Source organism: Pan paniscus, chromosome 6 (genome assembly GCF_029289425.2).
Source record: "Pan paniscus chromosome 6, NHGRI_mPanPan1-v2.0_pri, whole genome shotgun sequence".
NCBI classification, from domain to species: domain Eukaryota; kingdom Metazoa; phylum Chordata; class Mammalia; order Primates; family Hominidae; genus Pan; species Pan paniscus.
In genome coordinates, this window is record NC_073255.2 from 60,310,217 (window position 1) to 60,331,264 (window position 21,048).

The 21,048-nt window shown below is 48.6% G+C and overlaps 1 protein-coding gene across 12 annotated transcripts in view; it reads right to left on the reverse strand.

Moving 5' to 3' along the window:
- Positions 1 to 21,048, reverse strand: part of VOPP1 (VOPP1 WW domain binding protein) — a 101,785-nt gene that overhangs the window by 9,322 nt on the left and 71,415 nt on the right. For 6 of the 12 annotated variants that reach the window (XM_034964133.4, XM_034964130.3, XM_055115965.1 and 3 more), the window contains 3 exons: positions 17,718 to 17,795; positions 12,334 to 12,470; positions 4,472 to 4,704 (listed from right to left, as the gene is read on the reverse strand). In XM_034964133.4, coding sequence (XP_034820024.2) covers positions 4,472 to 4,704; positions 12,334 to 12,470; positions 17,718 to 17,795 — 448 coding nt within the window. The remainder of the gene's footprint in view (positions 1 to 4,471; positions 4,705 to 12,333; positions 12,471 to 17,717; positions 17,796 to 21,048) is intronic. The other 6 variants (XM_034964137.3, XM_063605711.1, XM_034964131.4 and 3 more) reach the window with 1 other exon arrangement.

The following is a 21,048-nucleotide window of genomic DNA, read 5'->3' on the forward strand; positions in this document are numbered from 1 at the left end:
TGAGACAATCATTGCTTTTTGATATAACTTATAATGTTAATTGCGTGCCTAAAATAAAACGATCTTTTGTTAAGAAGATCATGGTTGGTTATGATGGTTTACTATTTTGACACATTGCTTAATTCAGTTTCCTAAATATGATTCGATATAATTTTATTTTGGTGTTTATTCCCAAGTTATACTAACTTTACAACATGAATACGTAGCATTCCTATGATTTGCAGTAATTGATACATTCATTAAAATGAATTGTTTCTTAAAAGTTTCAAAAAAGCCATATGAATTTAAAGACATTCTGGGAGATAATTCTTTGAAAATGTCTTCAAGCTCTTGCTTGCTTTTTGAGTTATTGAAATTTTCAATGTCTTCACGCACTTTGGTATCATAAAGTACTTACGCACTTTGCCATCTTACCAGATTTTCCAATTCATGAATACTTCATTGTGATTTTCAACTCCTTTGAATCTGTAGTGTTTTAATTTATGCTTTTATTTTTGTGTTCTTCTCCTTTATTGATTAGATTTATCAGGAGGGGAACAAGCAATGTGATTTGCTCTATTGCTTTTTATCAACTGCTAACTTAGATTTATAACTATATTTTTCTGATTTTTACAATTAATTTGTATTTCATTTATAATTTCTCCCATCTCTACTTCCCAGGCTTAATTTTACCCACTCTTTATATATTTCTGTGACTTTATTAATTTCTGAGCCTCTTTTGAGGAGAGCTCAGTTCATTTGCTTTTTCATAAACTTTTAACAGAATAAAGCTATGAATCTATTAATACCTCTAAAAATTGGCTGAACATGTACTGCATATGCTGTTGCATTCCTTTCATTGACGCCTATGTCCATTTGTGTGTTCAACAAAGACTGAATTCTCACTGAGTGCCAGCACTGTTCTGGGCACTGAGGATGTAACAATGACAAAAACTGAAAATCTCAGTTCTCACGTTACTTGCAGTTTAGAGAGACAATGAGCAAGGTAAGAAAAATAGGTTAGTTGGTGATAAGTGCTAAAGATGAAAATAAAGCAGGAAAATTGAAAAAAGAAAAGCCAACGGGGAGGGGGAAGGGCAGTGCCATTTTTCCTTGTGTCTGCATGCCTCATGAGGAGGTGAAGGACCTCAAGGAAATGGAACTGTTGGGCAGAAGGGGCAGGCAGCAGGTACTGGAGGAGTGTGCCGTGTACCTGGGCATGTCCATGGAGAAAGAGACTTTTAGGCAGAGGAATGGCTGTCTGGAGGGTCTCAGGACAAGCCACAGGCCAGTGAGTGGCAGCAGGGGAGTGAGCCAGGAGGGGTCACAGGAGAGGCCAGAGCCCGCTGGGCAGCCAGGAGGAGTGCTGAGAGAAGAGAGGGCCTCCTTGGCCTCTCAAAGTGCTTCTGTGGCACAGTGGGCCCATGAGAGTGTTGGGAGCACAAGCCCTGGCTCCTGTTGTGACTCTGGCTGCCTTGCTGGAAGCAAGAGGCAGCAAGAGAACCACCAGGGAGGCTCTCATCAGAGTCTGAATAAAGGGTGGTGGCAGCCAGGGTGGTGTCGAGAGAAAAGGCCAACTGGCCTCAAGGCTCCTGGCTGGAGCCCTGGAAGAACAGAGGTGGGGCCTGGAAAGAGGGTGGAGGAAAGAACCAGCACTGCAGAGTCCTCCACTCCCACCTTTTTGACTTAATACATCATTTATGGGACTAGTCTTTCATTTCCAAGTGGGTGCAGAGCATGCATTTGTTCATTTACAGACATCTACAAACTGCAGGTGTCCTACTGGGAGTAGTAACTACTGCCCCTCAGTGAGTGCTGACTCTCCAGCCCTGTGCTCAGCAGGGGACACGAAGGAAGTACTCTTAGGATCCCAGCTTCAGGGGCTTGAGGCTCAGAGAACTGAGCAACTTTCCCAAAATCGCCACAGAAGCACGAAGTTTGAAACAAAGCCCCTAGTATCCGGAGGTATGCAGCTTCTACTTCTATAAACGTATTCGGACACCTTTGTAGTACAAAATCTAAGCGCTTCTTTCAAATGTTCCATTTATTTTTACATTTTGATCAGATTAATAGCAATGCATTGACACTCCTACAGTTTCCATCACTCTGTCATATTTTTACATTTTTGTTTTACATACTTTGAAAATTAATTTAAGACATGACTATTATATCTTCACCTTTTATAAAAGGTGATTTTTATCAGTATTAAAAGGACTTCCTTTTCATATGCATATATTAGTAAATCTATGGAATATTTCTCAAAGAATACACAAAAAAACTGATAAGCGGGAGGAAGAGAATTGGACTGCAGACTGTATATTTCTTCTTCCACTGTATAACGCTGTACATTTCCTCTTGAGGTACATACATTATCCATTACAAAAAAGAACCTCCTGCTACTGCCTTTTGGGGAAGAGAGGAAGAAGGGAGGTTTTTTTTTTTTTTTTTTGAGACGGAGTCTCGCTCTTTCCCTCAGGCTGGAGTGCAGTGGTGCTATCTAGGCTCACTGCAAGCTCTGCCTCCCGAGTAGCTGGGACTACAGGCACCCACCACCACACCTGGCTAATTTTTTTTTTTGTATTTTTAGTAGAGATGGGGTTTCACCGTGTTAGTCAGGAGGTTAGGGCGGTCTCGATCTCCTGACCTCATGATCCGCCTGCCTCAGCCTCCCAAAGTGCTGGGATTACAGGCGTGAGCCACCGCGTCCGGCCAAGAGGAGGAAGGGAGTTAAAAACATGTGGGTATTAGGCACCCAGCCTTCAGGCCGACCTGTTAGGGTTTACAGAGACCATACACTTGAAACACAGCTGAGATGCATGTGAACATTGCTTTAAGACATTGGGGCCCTAATGTCCCACAAGAAAAGGCACAGACAAACTTAGTGAGCAAGATTAAGTAGAAAATGAAACCCCCACACTAAGTTTTCACTTTTTCTTTCCTAGCTGTATAAATCAGAAGCTGAGTGAAGACAACGGTTTTGCTTGCTGCTGCTGATTTTTTAAAAACAAAAGCAAAAATAACTGTGTTAATAAAGAGAATTCCAGTGCATTACACAGAGCAGATCCTCAAGCATCTGCCAGAAATTAGAGTAAAAGCAGTCATGTTATTCCAAGAGACGAGCACTAACTTTCACTCCGGCTCTGCAGAGTTCACAGGTGCTCACGCTATTCTTAATGCTGAACTTGTATGACTGTGGCCAGCACAGCCCATCCTTCAATGCTTGTGTCTTCATCAAACCTGTAGCGCTTCTCAGTGCAGGGGGCATCCTGCATCACCTATTTCATCATTCACCTTGCTGAAATACAGACCCTGACTCAGCGGCTCTGGGTGGCGCTGGGGTGAGGGAGAGCCTGCATTTCTAACAGGGACCATGCATGTCTTCAGGCTGTAATTTGAGCAGCAGGTGCGAGGCAGTTGATAAGTGTCTATGGATCCTGATAACATGTTATGATTACCATCCCTCATTACAGAGAGGGAATCTGAGTCATGAAGGGTAGGTCCTTCCCTTCACTCAACCCTTCAGTAAGTTCCATGAACTCTGGGCCCAGGAAGGACCCCATCCCTGCTCTGTCCTCACCACCCCAATGCCCCACCCTGGCCAAGTGGGGCAGTGCCTCTTACAGCTCTCTCTCGGGTTCCTTTGCTTAGGTTTATGATTCTCTCCAAAAGCTCTCCTATGCGGCTCTCAAGTCACCTTTGACCCCACCCCTTCTTTGCTAATCCCTCCTGGTGAATTCCTGTTACTTTCCCATGTCATGCTCTTTAGCCTCTCTCATTAAAGCAGAATATACTTGGATATTGATTTTAACACAACATGTTGGTCCTTTTTTCTTTTTTTTTTTTTTTTTTTTTGAGATGGAATTTCGCTCTTGTTGCCTTGGAGGGCAACAGTGTGATCAGATCATTGCAACCTCCGCCTCCTGGGTTCAAGCAATTCTCCTGTCTCAGCCTCCCGAGTAGCTGGGATTACAGGCACATGCCACCATGCTTGGCTAATTTTTGTATTTTTAGTAGAGACAGGGTTTCATCTATCGGTCAGGCTGGTCTCAAACTCCTGACCTCAGGTGATCTGCCTGCCTCAGCCTCCCCAAAGTGCTGGGATTACCGGCGAGAGCCACCGCACCCAGCCATCTTTTTCTTCTTACAGAGGAGTGTTAACACATTCCTCTTCACTGCCATGATATAGACTGTGGATGATCTTCCTCTGCCATGTTTTGTTTTTGTTTCCTTGCTGTTTCTTATCTAGTCTGTTTCCCTGCCCTCCCCCAACTTTTTAACTTTTATTACTATCTTTGACAGTGGTTTAGAATGTGGACATGTTGCTTTAGATTTCAAGAGGAGCTACTGTACAGACATCCCAGGAACTGTCAAACACATCAGACTTGACTTTGTGGAGATTCATGCTCGTGAGCCTCCTTCCACCCCCTCGCCAGTCTTTCTTCACTGAACCGAGAGAAGCACAGGCGCTTTCCTTTATGACCTCATCACGCACCTCTCCAACCTACAGTCGCTGGGGGGTGGGGGTGAGCAGCAGTGCAGGCTGGAGCTGCTGAGGACAGCACCATGTCCTCAGTGGAGTGGTCTCTGTGCCAGCCAGCTGGGTGTGGAGTAAGGAGATTATTCGCACGGGGTGAACTTGGGATGGGTGCCCTTGAGAATTCCATCCAGCCTTGAGATTCTTTTGACATTTTTTCTTTGAAGTAATATAATGAACATGTAGCAAAGCTAATTAACAAAAAAGAGAGAGAAAAGGCATCCCAGAAATAGAATGGAGAGAGAAATAACTACAAAGACAATGGTTACTGTAAAAGACATTTAGAATACTGTGAACAAGTATGCGTTCATACTCCCTCAGAGTCTCCCGAAGCAACCCACCCTACTGACACACCGACTTCTGGCCTCTAGAACTGGGGGAAGACACATTCTTGCTGTTTTAAGCCACCAGTCTGTGTAGTACTTTGTGAGGGCAGCCCCGGGACATGAATCCAGTACGCACCTTCTCCTGCTGTCAACAGCACAAGCCCACGTCAGCCCACAGCATGCAAGACAGTCTCAGCACAACAAAACCAGCACTGCTCCCAGAAACATAATTACCGGAAACATTTTAAAACTGTGCAGGGCTTCTTTTTGTTTGTTTGTTTAGGATTAGCCCTGGGATTCTGTGACCCTATAATTTTTTTCTCCCCTTTTTGCCTAAGTTAGATCAAAGGTAATTAATAACAAATCCCCATGGCCACATGCCCAATTAAGCTCCTGGCTTTGTTTTCAGTAATCATCATCACGTGCACAGGTCTCACCTAAGCAGCCAGCCCACCTCCCCACCCGCCAGCTTCTCCTCCACAGGGAACCAAGGCTGAAAATACTGATACTCAACAAACAGCAGACAGAAAAACACCATTTCACATCCTTTAAAAGTATTTTCCCAAGTCATTAGAAGTCTTCTAAAAAGAAGAGAAAACATGACACAGAACTGAAAGTCGATTTAAAGTTGAGAAGGTAAAAGGCAGATAGAATGGAAATGCATGTCATATTTTTGCTGAATTTCCACAGGCAATCTGAATGTGTATGATAAAAGGGACTTCCAAATTCAGCCTTTCACTTTGGGTGGTGCAGCACCCACGTTTTTCTATGAGAGGAGGTCGGAAGTCACTGTCGCCCTGTCCTCATCCCAGAGCTGCAGGCCAGGGACAGCTGCCTCATCACCCCGGCTGTCCTGTGGCTGCACTGTGCCGCCACACAGGGCCCACACAGGGCGCCCGCACACGGGACGTGCACACAGTACATTCACAGAGCAGTTAGTGACAGACGGCAGGTTGGACGTGTAGGCACAGGGACCTCACGTGGGGCTGCAGACCTCATTGCAACAAGGGACCTCCAGTCTTGTTTGGCCCACATTTTCCCTCATCCGCCCCTCGGAAGGGCCGGAAGCAGCCATTTCAAATATTAATACATTTAGGGAGAAAAGTGCAATGGTAGACTTGGGAGCCAAGGGATCTGAAGGAGGCTCTGCTTCCCAGGGGGAGAGGAATGCAGCCAGCGAGGCGGGCGGGGGGCCTGTTGGACCCAGAGCCCGCGTGAGCAAATGTGAGGGAGACCCCTGGTACGTGCAGTGTGTCTCTCCAGATGCAGGCACCCATGAGTGGACCACGACGGGCCAGGGGCTCAGGCTCCATCTCAGCCCCATCACTGGCGAAGCAGAGGACAGTGGGCAAGGGACTTAAATCTGCTGTAAGTTTCTGTTCCCACTGATCAAAGATCACAGATGCGCAAGCTTTGTTGTGAGTAATGTAACAATAGGAATTGCCTACCAACAGGGCAGGCTGTAAAAAATTCTTCTTGAAATACAGTCTGTGCAGTGTGTTATCTGTCATTATTTATAGTGGCTAAGGACATTAAATGCTTTCACATGGATAAAAAAACAGCTGCCGCTTTTGTATGGCAGAACATTCTAGATGTATCCGCTTTATGCAAACTGGGCTGTGCAAACCATAATAGCAAGGCAGAGGTCACAGGGAGGGGAGGGGCAGCACGGGGGCTGGAAAGAGAAGTGCTGCGTAAGAATAACAGAGACAGAGACAGAATGTCAGATGGACAGAGCTGGAGGACTTTGTGGAAACACATTCCTGCTGGTGAGGAGGCCCGCCATATTGGGAGGCCATCTCAATTCCTGGGCGTCACCAAGTAAGACAGTTCCCACGCCCACACCCCCTCACCCTGACCCTGATCAACCAGTTTCCTTCTGCCATCAGGGATGAACAGGTAAGGAATATTCTGGTAGCCATGAGAATGTATGAATAGATTGGCATTGGTGATTTGTAAACAAAAAAGTATTTCCAGTTAATTTCTTTCAGTAAAACCATAAACTCAAAAATCTCTATCCTGAAGGCAGCTGCCCAGGGCAGCACAGGGCAGGCAATGAGTGTGAGACCCCACAATGCAACAGACCCTTACAAACCCCCCACGGCCACACACCCTGGGTCCATCTGCCCTGCTGTTTCTTCAGGAAAAAACCCAGAATGGAAATGCTGGAGCCCCAGGGGCTGGAGACCGGGGAGAGGTGGCCTGCAAGGCTGTCCCATCATCATCCCCGCACGTCAGAAGCACCGTCGCGTTGGAAAAGAATGACACTCATTCCACCAGTTCTGAAGCCAGATGTCCTCACAACCGAAGCAGCCCTGTTTGTGCTTGGGCTATGACTTGAGGGTAATTAAACTGTCAAAACACCCTCCCTACTATTTCCATTTTCTTGCAGTTGGTGTCATTTAGTCACTGCAGGCTGACAGACTTATTACAGGATTGAGACATGAGAATGAACAGTCAGAAACCTATAAATGAACTCACCACAAATGGCTGCTGGAAAGGAAGAAAACTATCTGTCGATGGGAAAACTCCATCCACTTCAGTCACATTCAAGGAAATCATTTTTAAAGAAAACTTGAATCACATTAACACCACAGATTTCACTGACTGTCCTCCGCAATCTCTCTCTATGTATCTGTGGAATTCCATAGTTGAACTCATGACCATTTTTTAGAGGCAGGGTCAAGCTATGTTGCCCAGGCTGGAGGACAGCGGCTATTCACAGGCTTAATCACAGTACACTACAGTCTTCAGCTCTTGGCCTCAAACCATCCTCTCACTTCAGCATTCTGACTGGCTGGGACTACAGGTGTATGTCACTGGGCCTGGCTAGCCTCATGACCATTTCACAAAAAACATTATCCAATGTTCTCTTCCCTAACTGCACCTTGACGGTCTTGCCGTACCAGCAAATTGTCTTGATCTTGACTATGAACTTCAATGGCCACATAATATTCCACAAAGAAGATGGACCATAATTCAATCATCGTTTTCTTTGGAGCTCCCTTAACCACCCCCTTGCCACATTCAATCACAGGGGCATCACACTCAGCTGAGGCCACCTCCTGCCAGCTAGCCAGCCAGCCCTTCCTTCCCCCAGGCCTACAGTGCTGCCTCAGCCTAGGCTTTTACATTTTCTCCACCGTTCTACAGTTCCTAAAGAGCAGGGAGGATTCTCACCCACACCCTCCACCTGTGTGAACACAGTGGCTGGAGCTAGTTAGCTCATGTTTTCAGAGTGAGTGAATAAATGAATGAAGACAATTTTTTCCTCTCTATCCAGGAAAACATATTGGTGAGACCCTGCCAGCATCCTGATGGGGAAGGATTCGGGGTTGGGCATTTAGGGAGCTCTTTCTGCTGCTGCTGCATCTTGGCTGACACTATATGCACAGATTACACAGAATGAGGAGTGCTTTTCTGCACACCGTTTCATTTTGCAGTTAAGGTGCTGAGGTTTAGAAGGGACCGTGGCCTACCCTGGGTCTCACAGACCTCAGGCCTCTTAACTCCCTGACCAGGGCCTCTTCCTCAAACCACAGCTACTCCACACTCCTCCCACTTTCCAGCCTCTGCACAACCCGGCCAGGCCCTGAGCCCTTCGGCCATCAGCTGCAGCCTTTGGGTCCTGGTTCCTGGGCTGGCCTGGAGCCCCACCTCTGAACCTCAGCCTCCTGCTGACTTTGCCAGCCTCTTTCCACCACGTTCAGAGTTCTGCCTCAACCCACACCAACCCCCAGGACCACAATGCTGCCAATTTCCTCCCCTCCCCGACCAGGAGCCTCTTTGCAATGCACAGATTCTCTGCTTTCCCATGCTCATCAGTGATGCTGGTCCCAGCAGGAGCACCACGCGAGCCCCGCTACACCCCAGAATATGAGCCACTGCCCTCCCCTGCCCCAGTGGGTGAGTCTGGGTCCTCTAAATCCCTCTGCTTTTTCATCTTCATTAACAGGCATCCCACGCCTGAACCCACTTCCCCTCTCAGACCAGCAGAGGAAAAATGGGGCTCTGCCAAAAATTCACTAACACCCATCCTGCTTTGTGCAGATGCCTGCACACCTTGGCACTGCCCGGACAGCCTCGGGCATGACATTTACCCTGTGGACCACATGGGACATTGGGATCCCTCGGCTCCTCTCTCTCCCTGGACTGCCAAACTCTGTGTGGCCCTCCTCTCAGTCCCCACGCTCCCAGGGCCCATGCCGCAGATAGTCTGGGATCTGAGCAGACAGCTGCAGCAGGGTGAAGCCACCCTCAGGGGAGGCAGGTGTCTAGACCAACAGCAGACAGGACCCTGCAGACCCCATTCTTGTGTTCACTATTACTCTGTCTAGGAAACAGCTGAATTCTTCCCAAGCTCAGCACTGTTAACAAATGATCCAGCCCTGGACCTGACAGGGAAATGATGGAAACTGTACACTACCGGGAGCCCTGGGAGCCTGCTTTCATATGACAGTCTGGATATCCTGGGATCAGCCACACCGTTGCAGGCCTGCAAGAAGTATAAAATGAAAAAGGGATGGCAAACCAAGTCTACATTTTGGTCAGAGAAGATGCGCTGGGACCAGCAGCCACTCGCTGTAGAGAGCTGGGGGCTTACTTATTCTTAATCCAAATGGCTCTTCCGTGGGAAGCCTTCCTGGAGTTGTGCACCAGATGGAGTCTCCTACTTACATGGTTTCTTAGCATTCTCAACTTTCTCTCCCTCGCACTCATGATGGTCAGTCACTATAGAGTTGTTTGCGTGAAAGCTCACACGGGTGCTGGAGCCGTGCATGCAGCGGTGACTGAGGGCAGGTGTCCAGGCTGTGCAGTGTTTTGAGCTCCTGCAGGCGCCTCAGCAGGTGTGCAGTAAATATGGGCCAAGACAGCAATTCAGGCAGGTCTGCGCTCCAGGCTGTGACTGTGGTTGTGATGTATCCCGACCCTGGTTTACCAGGCTGCAAACCTGGGAGCTCCCACAGTTCATCCAGCCTGAGGATGAGGGCCGGGCATCTACTTGGTGCCTGAGACCATGAGTCCTGTACACAGCCCCGTGGGGAGCCCAGTGTAAACATGGAGCATTAAAGCTGGTAAAGCCCCTGGCAGGGGACACAGGGAGAAAGTGGAGGATGTGAAGCAGCCAGAGACAACTTCACTATGGGCACAACACAGAGCAGCACCTTGGAGGAAGGCATTTTCCAGGCAGAAGGAGGGCGTGTGCAGGCCTCAGTGCGACGCAGGACTAGAGAGAGGAGGTCGCTCAAACTGGACACAGAGGAGCGGGGATGGGTCTGAGGAAGCTGTGAATGCGTCCTCAGTCCTCAGCTAGGGACTGTGGACTTACACTGTGAGCCAGGTGAGCTGGCAGAGACCCTGCCGCAGAAAAATAGCACGGCCAATGTGCTTCTGTTTTTTGTTTTTTAAGACCCTTCTGATAGCCAAGTGGAAGACAGAGGAGCTGGCGGAGACCAGTGGCCAGCAGGCGCTGCTCCAGGGTGAGATAAGGGATGTGGCAGATCTAATGGCCTGGTTGCTGGGGATTCTCCCAGACAGATGGAGCGGGGTTAGGTGGGGTGTGGGGCTGTGCAGAACAGAGGGATGGGGCCAGAAAGGAGTGCACATAGGGATGCATTCTCCTCTCAAAACCCTGGCATGCCAGGGTTCAAAAGAATTATGCAGCTGCAGGCACAGTCTCAGCACCTCACCTACTCACCACAAGAGCCCCAGTTCACATGAGTGGTAGACTCTGAGCTCGGCCAGGACCACAGACCAGGGACATGTGGCCTTCTGCACTGGGGGCAGTGGGGCCTCCCATGCCAAGTGGAGCAGGGGCTGCTCCTCCCTGTACTAAAACCTCTCTGACTGATCCAGATGAGACCCAGTGAGTGGCGGCTTTCATCTCTCATTTTAACAGAAATTTTGCACTTTACCCTATGATGCAGCACAAATCTGAAACGATTCAAATATTTCCAAATATCAAAGGCTAAAATCCACTTACGGATTCAAAATGGTACTAACCTGACTGTAAGTTTAAGGCACAGCTCTCAGTGAACTGCTGTGGAAAATATATATTTATATTTTTCTGAGCAACATTTTTTAAAATAAAGAAAATTCTTCCTGAAAGGAAAACCCTGTGGAGTATCTGGTGGAAAAAAGCTGTAAAAGAACAAATATGCAAATGACTTTGCATCTTGATAACAGCCTGTTCTCAGGAAAACAGAAGAGAGAAGATAATTTTCTCCTATTACATTCAATCCCTCTACTTCTCTCCTATTTAAAAACCACTTTATTGAGGTCTGATTGACAGGCAAAAAGCTGCGCATGTTTAAGACCTACAACCTGATGAGTTTAAAGACAGGGGCACATCCAGAAAACCATCGCCATGCTCTATTCCATAAACATCTCTATTACCTACAAAAGTTTTCTCTGCTCTTCTTGTTATCTTTGTGTGATAAGAACATATATTAACATAAGACCTACCCTCTTAGCAAAATTTTAATTATACATTACAGTTGTATTAATTGTAGGTCCTACACTGTACAATAGATCTCTAGGACTTATTCATTTTTCTTAACTGAAACTTTGTAAAAGCGAAGGCATCCACTGCTCCTAGAACTGACCACCTATCCACAGTGTGCAATCAATAGACAGTCCCATCCCCAGGCTCCCAGGTGGAAACTGTGGCTGGGAGCATGGCGGCGCAGACACCAGCAACACCCCTCTGCCCAGCCTCACTCTACACCTGGCCAGAAGACCAGCGCTCTGATGAGCCGAGCCAGCCCAGCCCTCCAGGACCCTTGGCTCCCCGCTGTCATCAGAGAGCTCCCTGGCCTATGTCCTAAGGAAGTCCACACCACCCACCACAGTATGTAGGAGTTTTAGATGGCTAAGGCAATGTTTTACAAGAATTAAGAAACAGCTAATTCATTTTGACCCTGGGATGTCACTTTGGGTGTTATGCACTAAACAGACTACATGTGACCTGTACAAGAACGTCTATTGCTATGGTCTTTGTAAGTATTTGGAATACTAGTAACTGCACAATGAATACTTGTTGAATGCATGAATAAAAGACAAAACATGAGAAAACAAAACAAATTATCAGCAATAATAAAATAAGCAAATTACCATTTAGTAACATAATTAGTATCTAGTCCAGAAGCATTAAAAATGGCAGGGGTATTACCGCTCCTACACAGAAATTTATATGTGAAATAATGTTTAAGGAAAAGGGCAGAGAGCAAATAATACGCTTATACAAACTGCATCACATCACGTGCATATGTGGCACACTGATAACTGTAAGAATATGAGGTGACGGGCGTGCGATATACCTTACATTTGTTATCTGCACAAATGCACAATGGAGCTGGTCATCAGAACTAAAAAAATGAATAACACACCTGAGCTCTCTCTTCTGGCAGTACCCTTTCTGCAGCAGTACCCTTTATAAATGTTGGCAGAGGACACACACTGTGGGGAGGAGAGACAAGGACAGGGCTGGCTGACCTGGGCCGGGATTTGGGGGCTGCCTGGTGTAGGACACATTGAAGGCTGGCTCCTCGATCAGCGGCGGGGGGTACATGCGCCTCCGGATGAAGAAGCCGGCTCCGCAGCAGAAAAGCACGCCCATCATCAGAAGGAACCTGAGGAGAGTACAGACGTGAGGGTGGTGCTCCCAGGTGGGGGCCCTGAGGGCTTGGCCCTACAGCTCAAAGGCCTCACGCACTCCTCGGGGGTCCGGGACCAATGACTCCCGAATGCACGAGTCAGAAGGCAAGGGCAGAGCCATGAGGCTCGCACCTCAGACTTGGTCCTCTTGGGCCCATTTTACCCAGGGACATTCCTCTAGTGGATAGCAACAAGTAGATGCTTGACCTGCGGCCTCTGGGACAGCCCCTGGTGAGGCCACCCACCCTGAAAAGCACCGTAAAAGAAAAAGCTCATGCAGTCACTTCCTCGTCCACGGCTCTGACCTCAGCTCGACATTTTAGTTAGAACAGGAGATGCCATCTAAATCCTGTCTGAATGCCATGGCCGATCCAGCCTTGGCCTCGCTGTCTGTCTCTGTTTTCCATTCTTCACTGTCAAAGCACCAAGGCAGAGCACATTTATCCTCCAGACCACGTCTCCATTATCACATCAACACCCAAAGGAAACAGAAGTATCCTTCCTGGAGCACACCTTAATTACAGAGAAACTATGGGAATAGAAATACAATCAATGAAAACAGAATCAAGAGAAATACAATCTATCAATAGAAATAAAATACAAACAATAACAGAAGCAGAGCTGAACTCTTTAAGGGTAGCACCTTTGTCCAACCCATCTGTGAATTCTCATTGACTATCACTTCATCAGCATTCAGTAAATGACTGCAGAATGAACACATGAATGGCTTCCTTCCATTCCTCACTTGCACCATACTTTTTGTTTCTAGAAAAAGAGGAGAGTCACTTTGAGAAGAACTAGTAGTAGACAAAACTGGCAAACTGGCAAACTCTTGCCCATCTCTGAACTGAAATTATGAGGGGACCCACGGAACTGTCCAGAAGCCATGCAGACACCCACACGGTGAGGGCACCTGCTGCCCTGTGACGATGTCAGTGGCACCGGTCCACATATAAAAGAAGTTTAAGAGCGTACGATAAAGCCTTTGAGAATATTAATGTGATGTCAAGGCCTTCAGCCAGTCCAAAAGTATTTACTGGATAACCTTGGAAAGCTGAGCAGGGAGAAAAGCCAGAGGCATGAGACAGGAATGACTCAGGAAAGACTGAAACTGTGGCCTTTGTCATCTGCCGTCTAATTCATTATTCATTCAGCAAGTCATCTTCAGGTGCCTGCTATGCCCTGTCACCACACTGATCACAGCAATGAGTAGACAGGTGAGGGTCCCCCGACCCCGCCAACACTGAGCTTACAGAGGAGGGAGACAGATACCAACCTATACAATTATTTATCTACAACCTGGTAAGTGCTAAAAAAGAAAAATGAGCGATGCAAGAAGAATACTGTGTGTGTGATTGGGTAAAATATACATAAATATAATTTACTATTTTAATCATTTTTAAGTGTATAATTCAGTGCACCAAGATGTTTGAACAAGGGTATCTGTGGTGGTGAGCAAGACTGGGAACACTGCATTTCTTTTAGTGACAGCTGGGCTGGGCTCTGAAGAACGAGAAGAGACAAGCTGAAGGGGAAGAAGGGGCATTCTGGGCAGAAAGAACACAGAGCAGGTACTGGGGCCGGAGAAGCTGGGAGCAGGAGGCCTGGAGGCTCAGTCCCCATGATGGGCGGAGGGAGCGGCCATGGGGAGCCAGGAGACCCAAACCATTCAGGAGTGTGGCGATGTAAGGCTTAATGTGCTCGGCATCAAGAACATTCGCTAAGTTCCCAAAGGGAACAGCTTCCTCTCCTAAAACCGATTTCCCTCAGGTGGGCTCAGTGACAGTCTGACACTCAGCACTGAGTCCTGCTGCTAGTATCTGGGTAGAAATATACAAAGCACAGAGAGGCTGGATGTGTACAGGGTTTACTTTCTCACTGGCCACTTCCAAGAGACCAGGCTCATTGGATTGAAAAATGCAGAAGGCACCTGAGATCTTAGTCTTGTCTAAAAAATAAGCTAAAATGTCGGTTCCACTGCCAACAGTAGTAAGAACATTTTGTCTTTCTACACAAAAGGAAATGACATTGCAGCTCCCACCTTAGACTAATGGTGAGCAAGCATAAGGCGAGGCTGGAATGGAGTTACACGGGATCTACCTCATCCCTTACTGAAATTGTAGTCTGCTGGAGAGCAGGCATAAGGCAAGGCCTGGACAGAGTCACACGGGATCCACTTCATCCCTTACTGAAATCATAGTCTGATAACTTATTCTGTTCATTTATGTTTATTTTAAAAATTTATTTAAAATAATTTTTGGTAGAGACGGAGTCTCACTATGTTGCCGAGTGATCTCAAATTCCTGGCTTCAGTGATCCTCCCACCTTGGCCTCCCAAAGTGCACCATTGTGCTAGGCCAAGAACTTATTTTAAAAGAGAGAAACTAACAAAGGGGCAGGAGAAAGCGCTTCTAAAAACAAGGAAAGAGACGAAGCAGGGTGTTGGCTGGGAGAGAGGAGTAGTAGTAGGAAAGGCAGTTCTTGCAGCTGGGGGTACAGGCTGGCTGTTCCCTAGATGTCCTCTTTGGTTGCTCAACAGGTTTTGGAAGCTTTCAAAGGGATTAAGAGAGGAAGGTTTGTGCCTTTTTTTTAACATTAGAAGTTACCTGGTTACTTTAATTCAATTTGTTTTTTGATTCCTCCCCCCGACCCCCCAGCCCCGAGTGTAGCAGTTCTCAATTCTGCAGTCCCAAGGACTGGTGCAGCTACTGTGCAAGCCCTGCCCAGACCCCACTCAGGACTCCGCATGGGACCCTGCTGTGGACTCACCCGCAGTGCCACCTAGGCTAGTTCTCACTCGGGCCCACTGTGCTTTCTGAGTCCACTCAAGGGTGCCATCGGTCCACCTTCTCTACTCTTGATTCCATCCAGACCTCCTTGGTGAAAAGATCCTCAAGATCTTGGAGTTGGCAGGAACTCTGAAGGCATTCTCCTTCAAAACCTTTGTTTTATGGTCAGGAGACACCTTCAAACGTTGTGGGGCCCAGGCAGCAGAGCAGCCCCTCCCTCCCATCCTGCCGCCACTCCTGTCCACTAAATGCTCATCCTCACCACAGAAGCTTCCCATCACCTTTTAACACATCCACTCTTCTTACACTCCGGCCCTGCAAGGTGCTGTCCCTCTGCCCCAAACGCCATCTCTGACGACCCAGTCAAAATCTTTGTAGCTTTCTCCAACTTTTCTGGCTTCAGAAGTTCTGTGCTCTGGCTTGAAAGTATCCACACCTCATTATCTGCTTAGACATCATCTTCTTCAGGAGTCTGCCTGCCTAAAGCCTCTCCATAAAACCCCAGCACAATGCCTGGTGCATATCAGACCCGATGTTGATTGAGAGAGAAAATGCATGGGGTGAACCCAGGTGCCCTTCGTATTTCGGGTGAGGCACTGTAAGCTCACACCCCCAGGTGCTCCCTGGCTACATCGCCAGCTCGGAACCCTGTGTCGGAATCTCAACATTAATGACTCAGCCCCATCTTCTGGCATCTGGCACTCAGATCTTGCAACAGCCTGACCTTATGCAATGAGACTTGTGGGAGCTTCTCCAAATGGGGCCCACCAAGTCGTCATGTGCTGCCTCGCCAAGGTGTCCTGCCTCTGACAGGTGACCCTAGCCAGCAGCTAGGAAGCACCTGGCTGCCAGTGCAGCTACAGCTTCTGGGCAGCTCCACAGAAGCTGCCAGGCCCTAACAGTTCAGCTGGACTTTCTCAAACTTCTCTTCTTTTTGATCATACAATGCCTGAACGCTGACAAGCTTTTTCATTTTTTACAAGCATTCTCACGCCCTCATCATCATTCATCTAGTGCTTTAGACCAACCCAAAATCCTTACAAGCCCGTTCACAGTTCAGGGTTTCACAGTTCAGGGTTTCACACTCCAGACGGTCTGCCTCCTTCTACTCCAAGGTCCCGGGAGGAGGCTCCGGAGGCAAGGCCTGCCCTGAAGCTGGGCCTTGCCCCTGACACTGGGCCCTCCCCGTTTCTGGTACTGGCCCCCTCAATCTGGAGATGCACACAGAGCCGTTAACCTTTGAACAGTCTTAGGCTACAACAATTATTCTTCTGTTACAGAGTTTTAGGAAATGGCACCTCTGCAGTGTGGGGACCTGACACCAGCTCCCTTGTTAGGGGGGTACACCTAGGTGGGGCTTACCAGGCTGGTCCTAAGGGAGGTCTGGCCAGCAGCTGTAAGGTCAGGTGAGGCCAAGGAGGTGGTGAGGTGATGATGAAAGAAGGCATCACTATTAAAGAACATCCTGGTCACCTAACACGTGGAGTCCCCACTCCCTATAGGCTTCCCTAATCAAACCCTGGGCACAGGTGTTAAGGGAGAAAGATAAAACCGCATAAAAATTCAGGTGGCTGCTGTCACATGCTCAGTAAGATCTTAAAGCCTCAAAAGGTCAGTAAAGTCAAAATCTTAACATCATAAAAAAGCTTGCATCATGCAGAGAGCAAACTCTAAACTTTTTTGAAGTTTACTGAAGGGCATCACCACTGCATGGGAGAAGAAGAGCAGGCGGGTACAAGAAATGCTGCTTTGGTTTATAAATCCTTTCCCACACGTGCTCTGCCACCCTCTCATCTGAAGCAATACCTGTCATCTCCAGAGTCTAACAGATGCTCGGGGCACTCCAGCAGGCGTCCTGAGGCTCCCGCCCACAGGAGGCTCCCCCCATGGAATGCGCTCCCACCCTTCCAGGATGCTGCAGGCATGGAACCAGTTCCTACTCAAGGAGCAGACTTTGGACTGCTCCGTATGCGCCCCAGAGGAGCTGGAGAAGGCACATGGGTGCAGGCTGCCTATCTTGAAAGCGAAGAGTCAGCCAACACAAGATGGAAGGGGAAGAGTCTGGACAATGAAAACTCGATCGCCTGCCAGTCTCAGTTGGGTGATTTTCTGATTCTTCAAGACAATCAGCCTTGGCTCCATTTCAGAAACTGGCCGAGGAGCTGCTGAAGGATGAGGCTGTTGTCCAGCCACCTTACCAGAAGCAGAGCTCTTCTTCCCACTCCAAAATCCGTGAAAACAAAAACAGGCTTCCCACAAACCCCATGCGTGCCACTGCCAGTCATGAAGCCAACCCAAACATACCCATTTTCCTGACCAAGGCTGTCCTTGAGGCCACCACCCAAGTGAAGGTGTCGCATCCAAGGCTGTGACAACACTGACGGGGGGGGGCAGAGCTCTCGGGGTAGGGAACAAGGAGGAGGTGTGACCTACCAGAAGTACCACAGCCTCTGTATGGAGAGGGCCCGCACACAGCACCTGGAGCCACAGCAGTCCTCGTAGGAGCGGCATCTGTGGAGAGAGGCACAGGCTGGTCAGCACTGAATTGGAAGCAGCCACCGGACCAGCCATGCGGCCCAGGCTGGGCTTCAATGTAATCATTCTTGAAGGAAGAAATCAGTAAGAGCAAAAAGGACAGAACTGCCTCCACTGCATTTCACAGAACCAGCAGAGCAGAATGACATCAGCCTGTGGCCCAAAGCAAGGTGCTGAGGTGGGCACAGTCAGTGTGATGCAAAGCCCTACATTTAACAAGCATCCTGTGTGCCAAATCCAATGGATTCCTTCCGGGAGGTGGCACAACCAAAGACAGACATTAAGCCTACCAGGACTGCTGCTGGGAGGAGGCTCCACAGGAGCCCAGCACCCACGTGGTGCTCATCTCTGCTGTCTTCAGTCCCCGACTACGGGGAAAAGATGGAAATACCCCACCACGTCCACTGAGGCTAAAAGCAGAGGCTGTGGAGTTAGATAAATCACAGGTGTGGTCCTGGTCCTGCCACTTAATAGTTGTGGGGACTTCTGGCGAGTCTCAGTTTCTCCATCAGCAAAATGGGTGGAACTGCAGGCGCCCTGCACAGCACTGACTTAAGTTTTAAGGCCTTTCTCACCATATAAAGTGCTGATGGCACTATTACTGCTCACGCTGCCTCCCTCCCCTCATCCCCCAACGTGTCTGAGGTTTCCGGGCCCCTGGAAGGCCACAGCTCTCAGGGGTGTGCTCAGAAGCTGTTCCCAGAGAGCTGCCTGAGCATGGGCCCTTGCGCAGGTCTCAGGTGAGGCACTCGGTGCCCTCGACATCCCTGCCCTGCCCCAACCCCACGTCCTCCTTGAAGAGAGAAGATGCCATGAAAGTGCAAACCCTTCCGTTTTACAGAGAAGTTTTCACTAGAGCGTTTCGAGCCCAAGCGGCAATGGATTGGCAGGGATGTGGGGAGGGCCACTTCTCTACAATATTAAACCATTACCTAATTGTGATCTAGGTTCCTGCCAGTTTTTTTCCTTTACAAAAAAGTACCTGGGAGAAATATACAATTCAGCCTAAGGTCTTGGACACTGAATGTGTAGATTATTGCAGTACAAATAGGCTTGTTTTATGTAGAAGTACGTGTAGAAAACTAGTTAAGATGCAAAGTGAGATAACAGCGGCCTGGAACTCAGCAGACCCAAGCTCCAAAGCTGCTCTTCCCTGGTTGTGCACCCAGTAGGCCCAAAGCTCCTGGAGGTGGTGCTGCCTCTCTGTAAACACCCCGCACCCAACGGCAGCTAAATCCTCTATTGTTTCAAGGACAAACTGGGCTGAGAGACACTCCCTCCCCACTCCACCCCCACGCCATTCCATAGACAATATGGCAGCATTCATGTACAGTCTTCCCCTGGTCCATGAACATGAATCCCTACCCAGTACCCAAAGTGTTGTGATTTCCATGAAATGCTCCCATTGGCTCCCACTGAGAGTTACCTAAATGAGTGCTCAAGAATGCTGCTGGTCCTGGCCGGGTGCAGTGGCTCACACCTGTAATCTCAGCACTTTGGGAGGCCAAGGCGGGTGGACCACTTGAGGTCAGGAGTTCGAGACCAGCCTGGCCAACATGGTGAAACCCTGTCTCTACTAAAAATACAAAAATTAGCTGGGCATAGTGTGTGCACCTGTAGTCCCGGCTACTCAGGGAGCTGAGGCAGAAGAACTGCTTGAACCCAGGAGGCAGAGGTTGCAGTGAGCCAAGATCGTGCCACTTGCACTCCTGACACTCCATGCATCCACCAAGGGGCTACTAGGAGCCTGCTCTGTGCTTTCCTGAGGGTGGAGCAGGGAAAACCCAGAGGAAACCCCTGCTGGGGAGGAGCTTTCTCTCTAGAAGGGGGAGAAAATAGTAAACGAGAAAACATAAACTGTGTTAGACAGTAATAAGTTCTTCTGTGGTGAAAAATGGAGCCGGCACTGGCAGGTTGAGAGCACGAGGCAGCAGGGTGCTCAGGGAGGACGTGTGCAGGAGGTGACGTCTGAACAGAGAGCACGCAGGAATCCAGTCTGCCAATGAGGGAAGCTGACACAGGGTCTCAGTGCTCGGGAGCGGGGAATGCTGGTACCCCTGGTTCCACGGCTGCATGCTGGAGATGAGTGCAGGAGCACAGGGTGTGAGGGGGAGTGAGACACCTGGTCTGGCTGTTTCTGCAGGCCAGCGCCCTGCACAAACAGTACCTTCTGCAATTCTCCGAGGCCTTCCCCTAGAATCTCACTGGTGTCGGTTGATCAATGTGTGTGTGCCTGTGTGTGTGGAAGAGAAGGGAGCAGTCGAGGGAGATGAAGGACTTTTTGCTTTTAGGGTGGATGGAGTTCAGACAATTAACTGTAAACTAAAAGAGGTGGGACCGTTTCCTCTCACGAATGTGCAAAGACAGGCGTCCTCAGCACTCCAGTGAGGTTCATGGTGAGTTTGGGAGTGTGGAAGGCAGAACGCAACCATGGCCCGAAGAATTGCACCCCTCAGAGAACACACCCTGCATAATCCCCTCCTCTTCAGTGGGCAGGACCCTGTGAATACCGGATGGCCACTCCCACAATCACAGAACATTCAACGAGATGGTGTGTTATCTAAGTCTCTGCCCTTGCAGACTGGAGATTCTCCTGCTGGCTTTGAAACAGTATTAATAGCAGCCAAGTGAGAGGGCCATGTAGCCAGGACTGAGTGTGGTCTGCAGGCACCAAAAGCAATCCCAGCAGGACCTCAATCCTACAACCACAAGAAACCGAATTCTGCCAACAACCCAAATCCATTCGGAGGACTCCAAGCTCCAGGTGAGAATGCAGTGCAGCCCACTGCTTAATCTCAGCCTCGTGAGGTGGCCCTGAGCCCAGAACCCAAATGTGCTTTCCCAGACTTGAGATCTACAAAGCTGTGCAGTAATAAGGGTGTGCTGTTTCAGTCTGCTACGTTTATAGTGATTTACTACACAGCCACAGAGTCAAGAAGAACACAGCTTACAGGTTATGAGCACTTCTTACCTTACACCAGGCTAAGTGCTTCACAAATGTCTTGTTAATTTTCAAAACATCCACATACAAGATAAAGTATTATTAGTGCCATGTTTGAAATAAGCTTAGAAGCAAGACATTAGAGATGTTGCACCTCCAGCCCAGGTCACTGTCTGCAGAAGCGAAGAGTGGACTTGGCCAGCATTTCAGGAAAGCATTTTGCACAGATGCTGCCTCTCCAGTAACATGGAGCCTTTCATGACCAAAGGGTCACCTTCTCTATCCCCA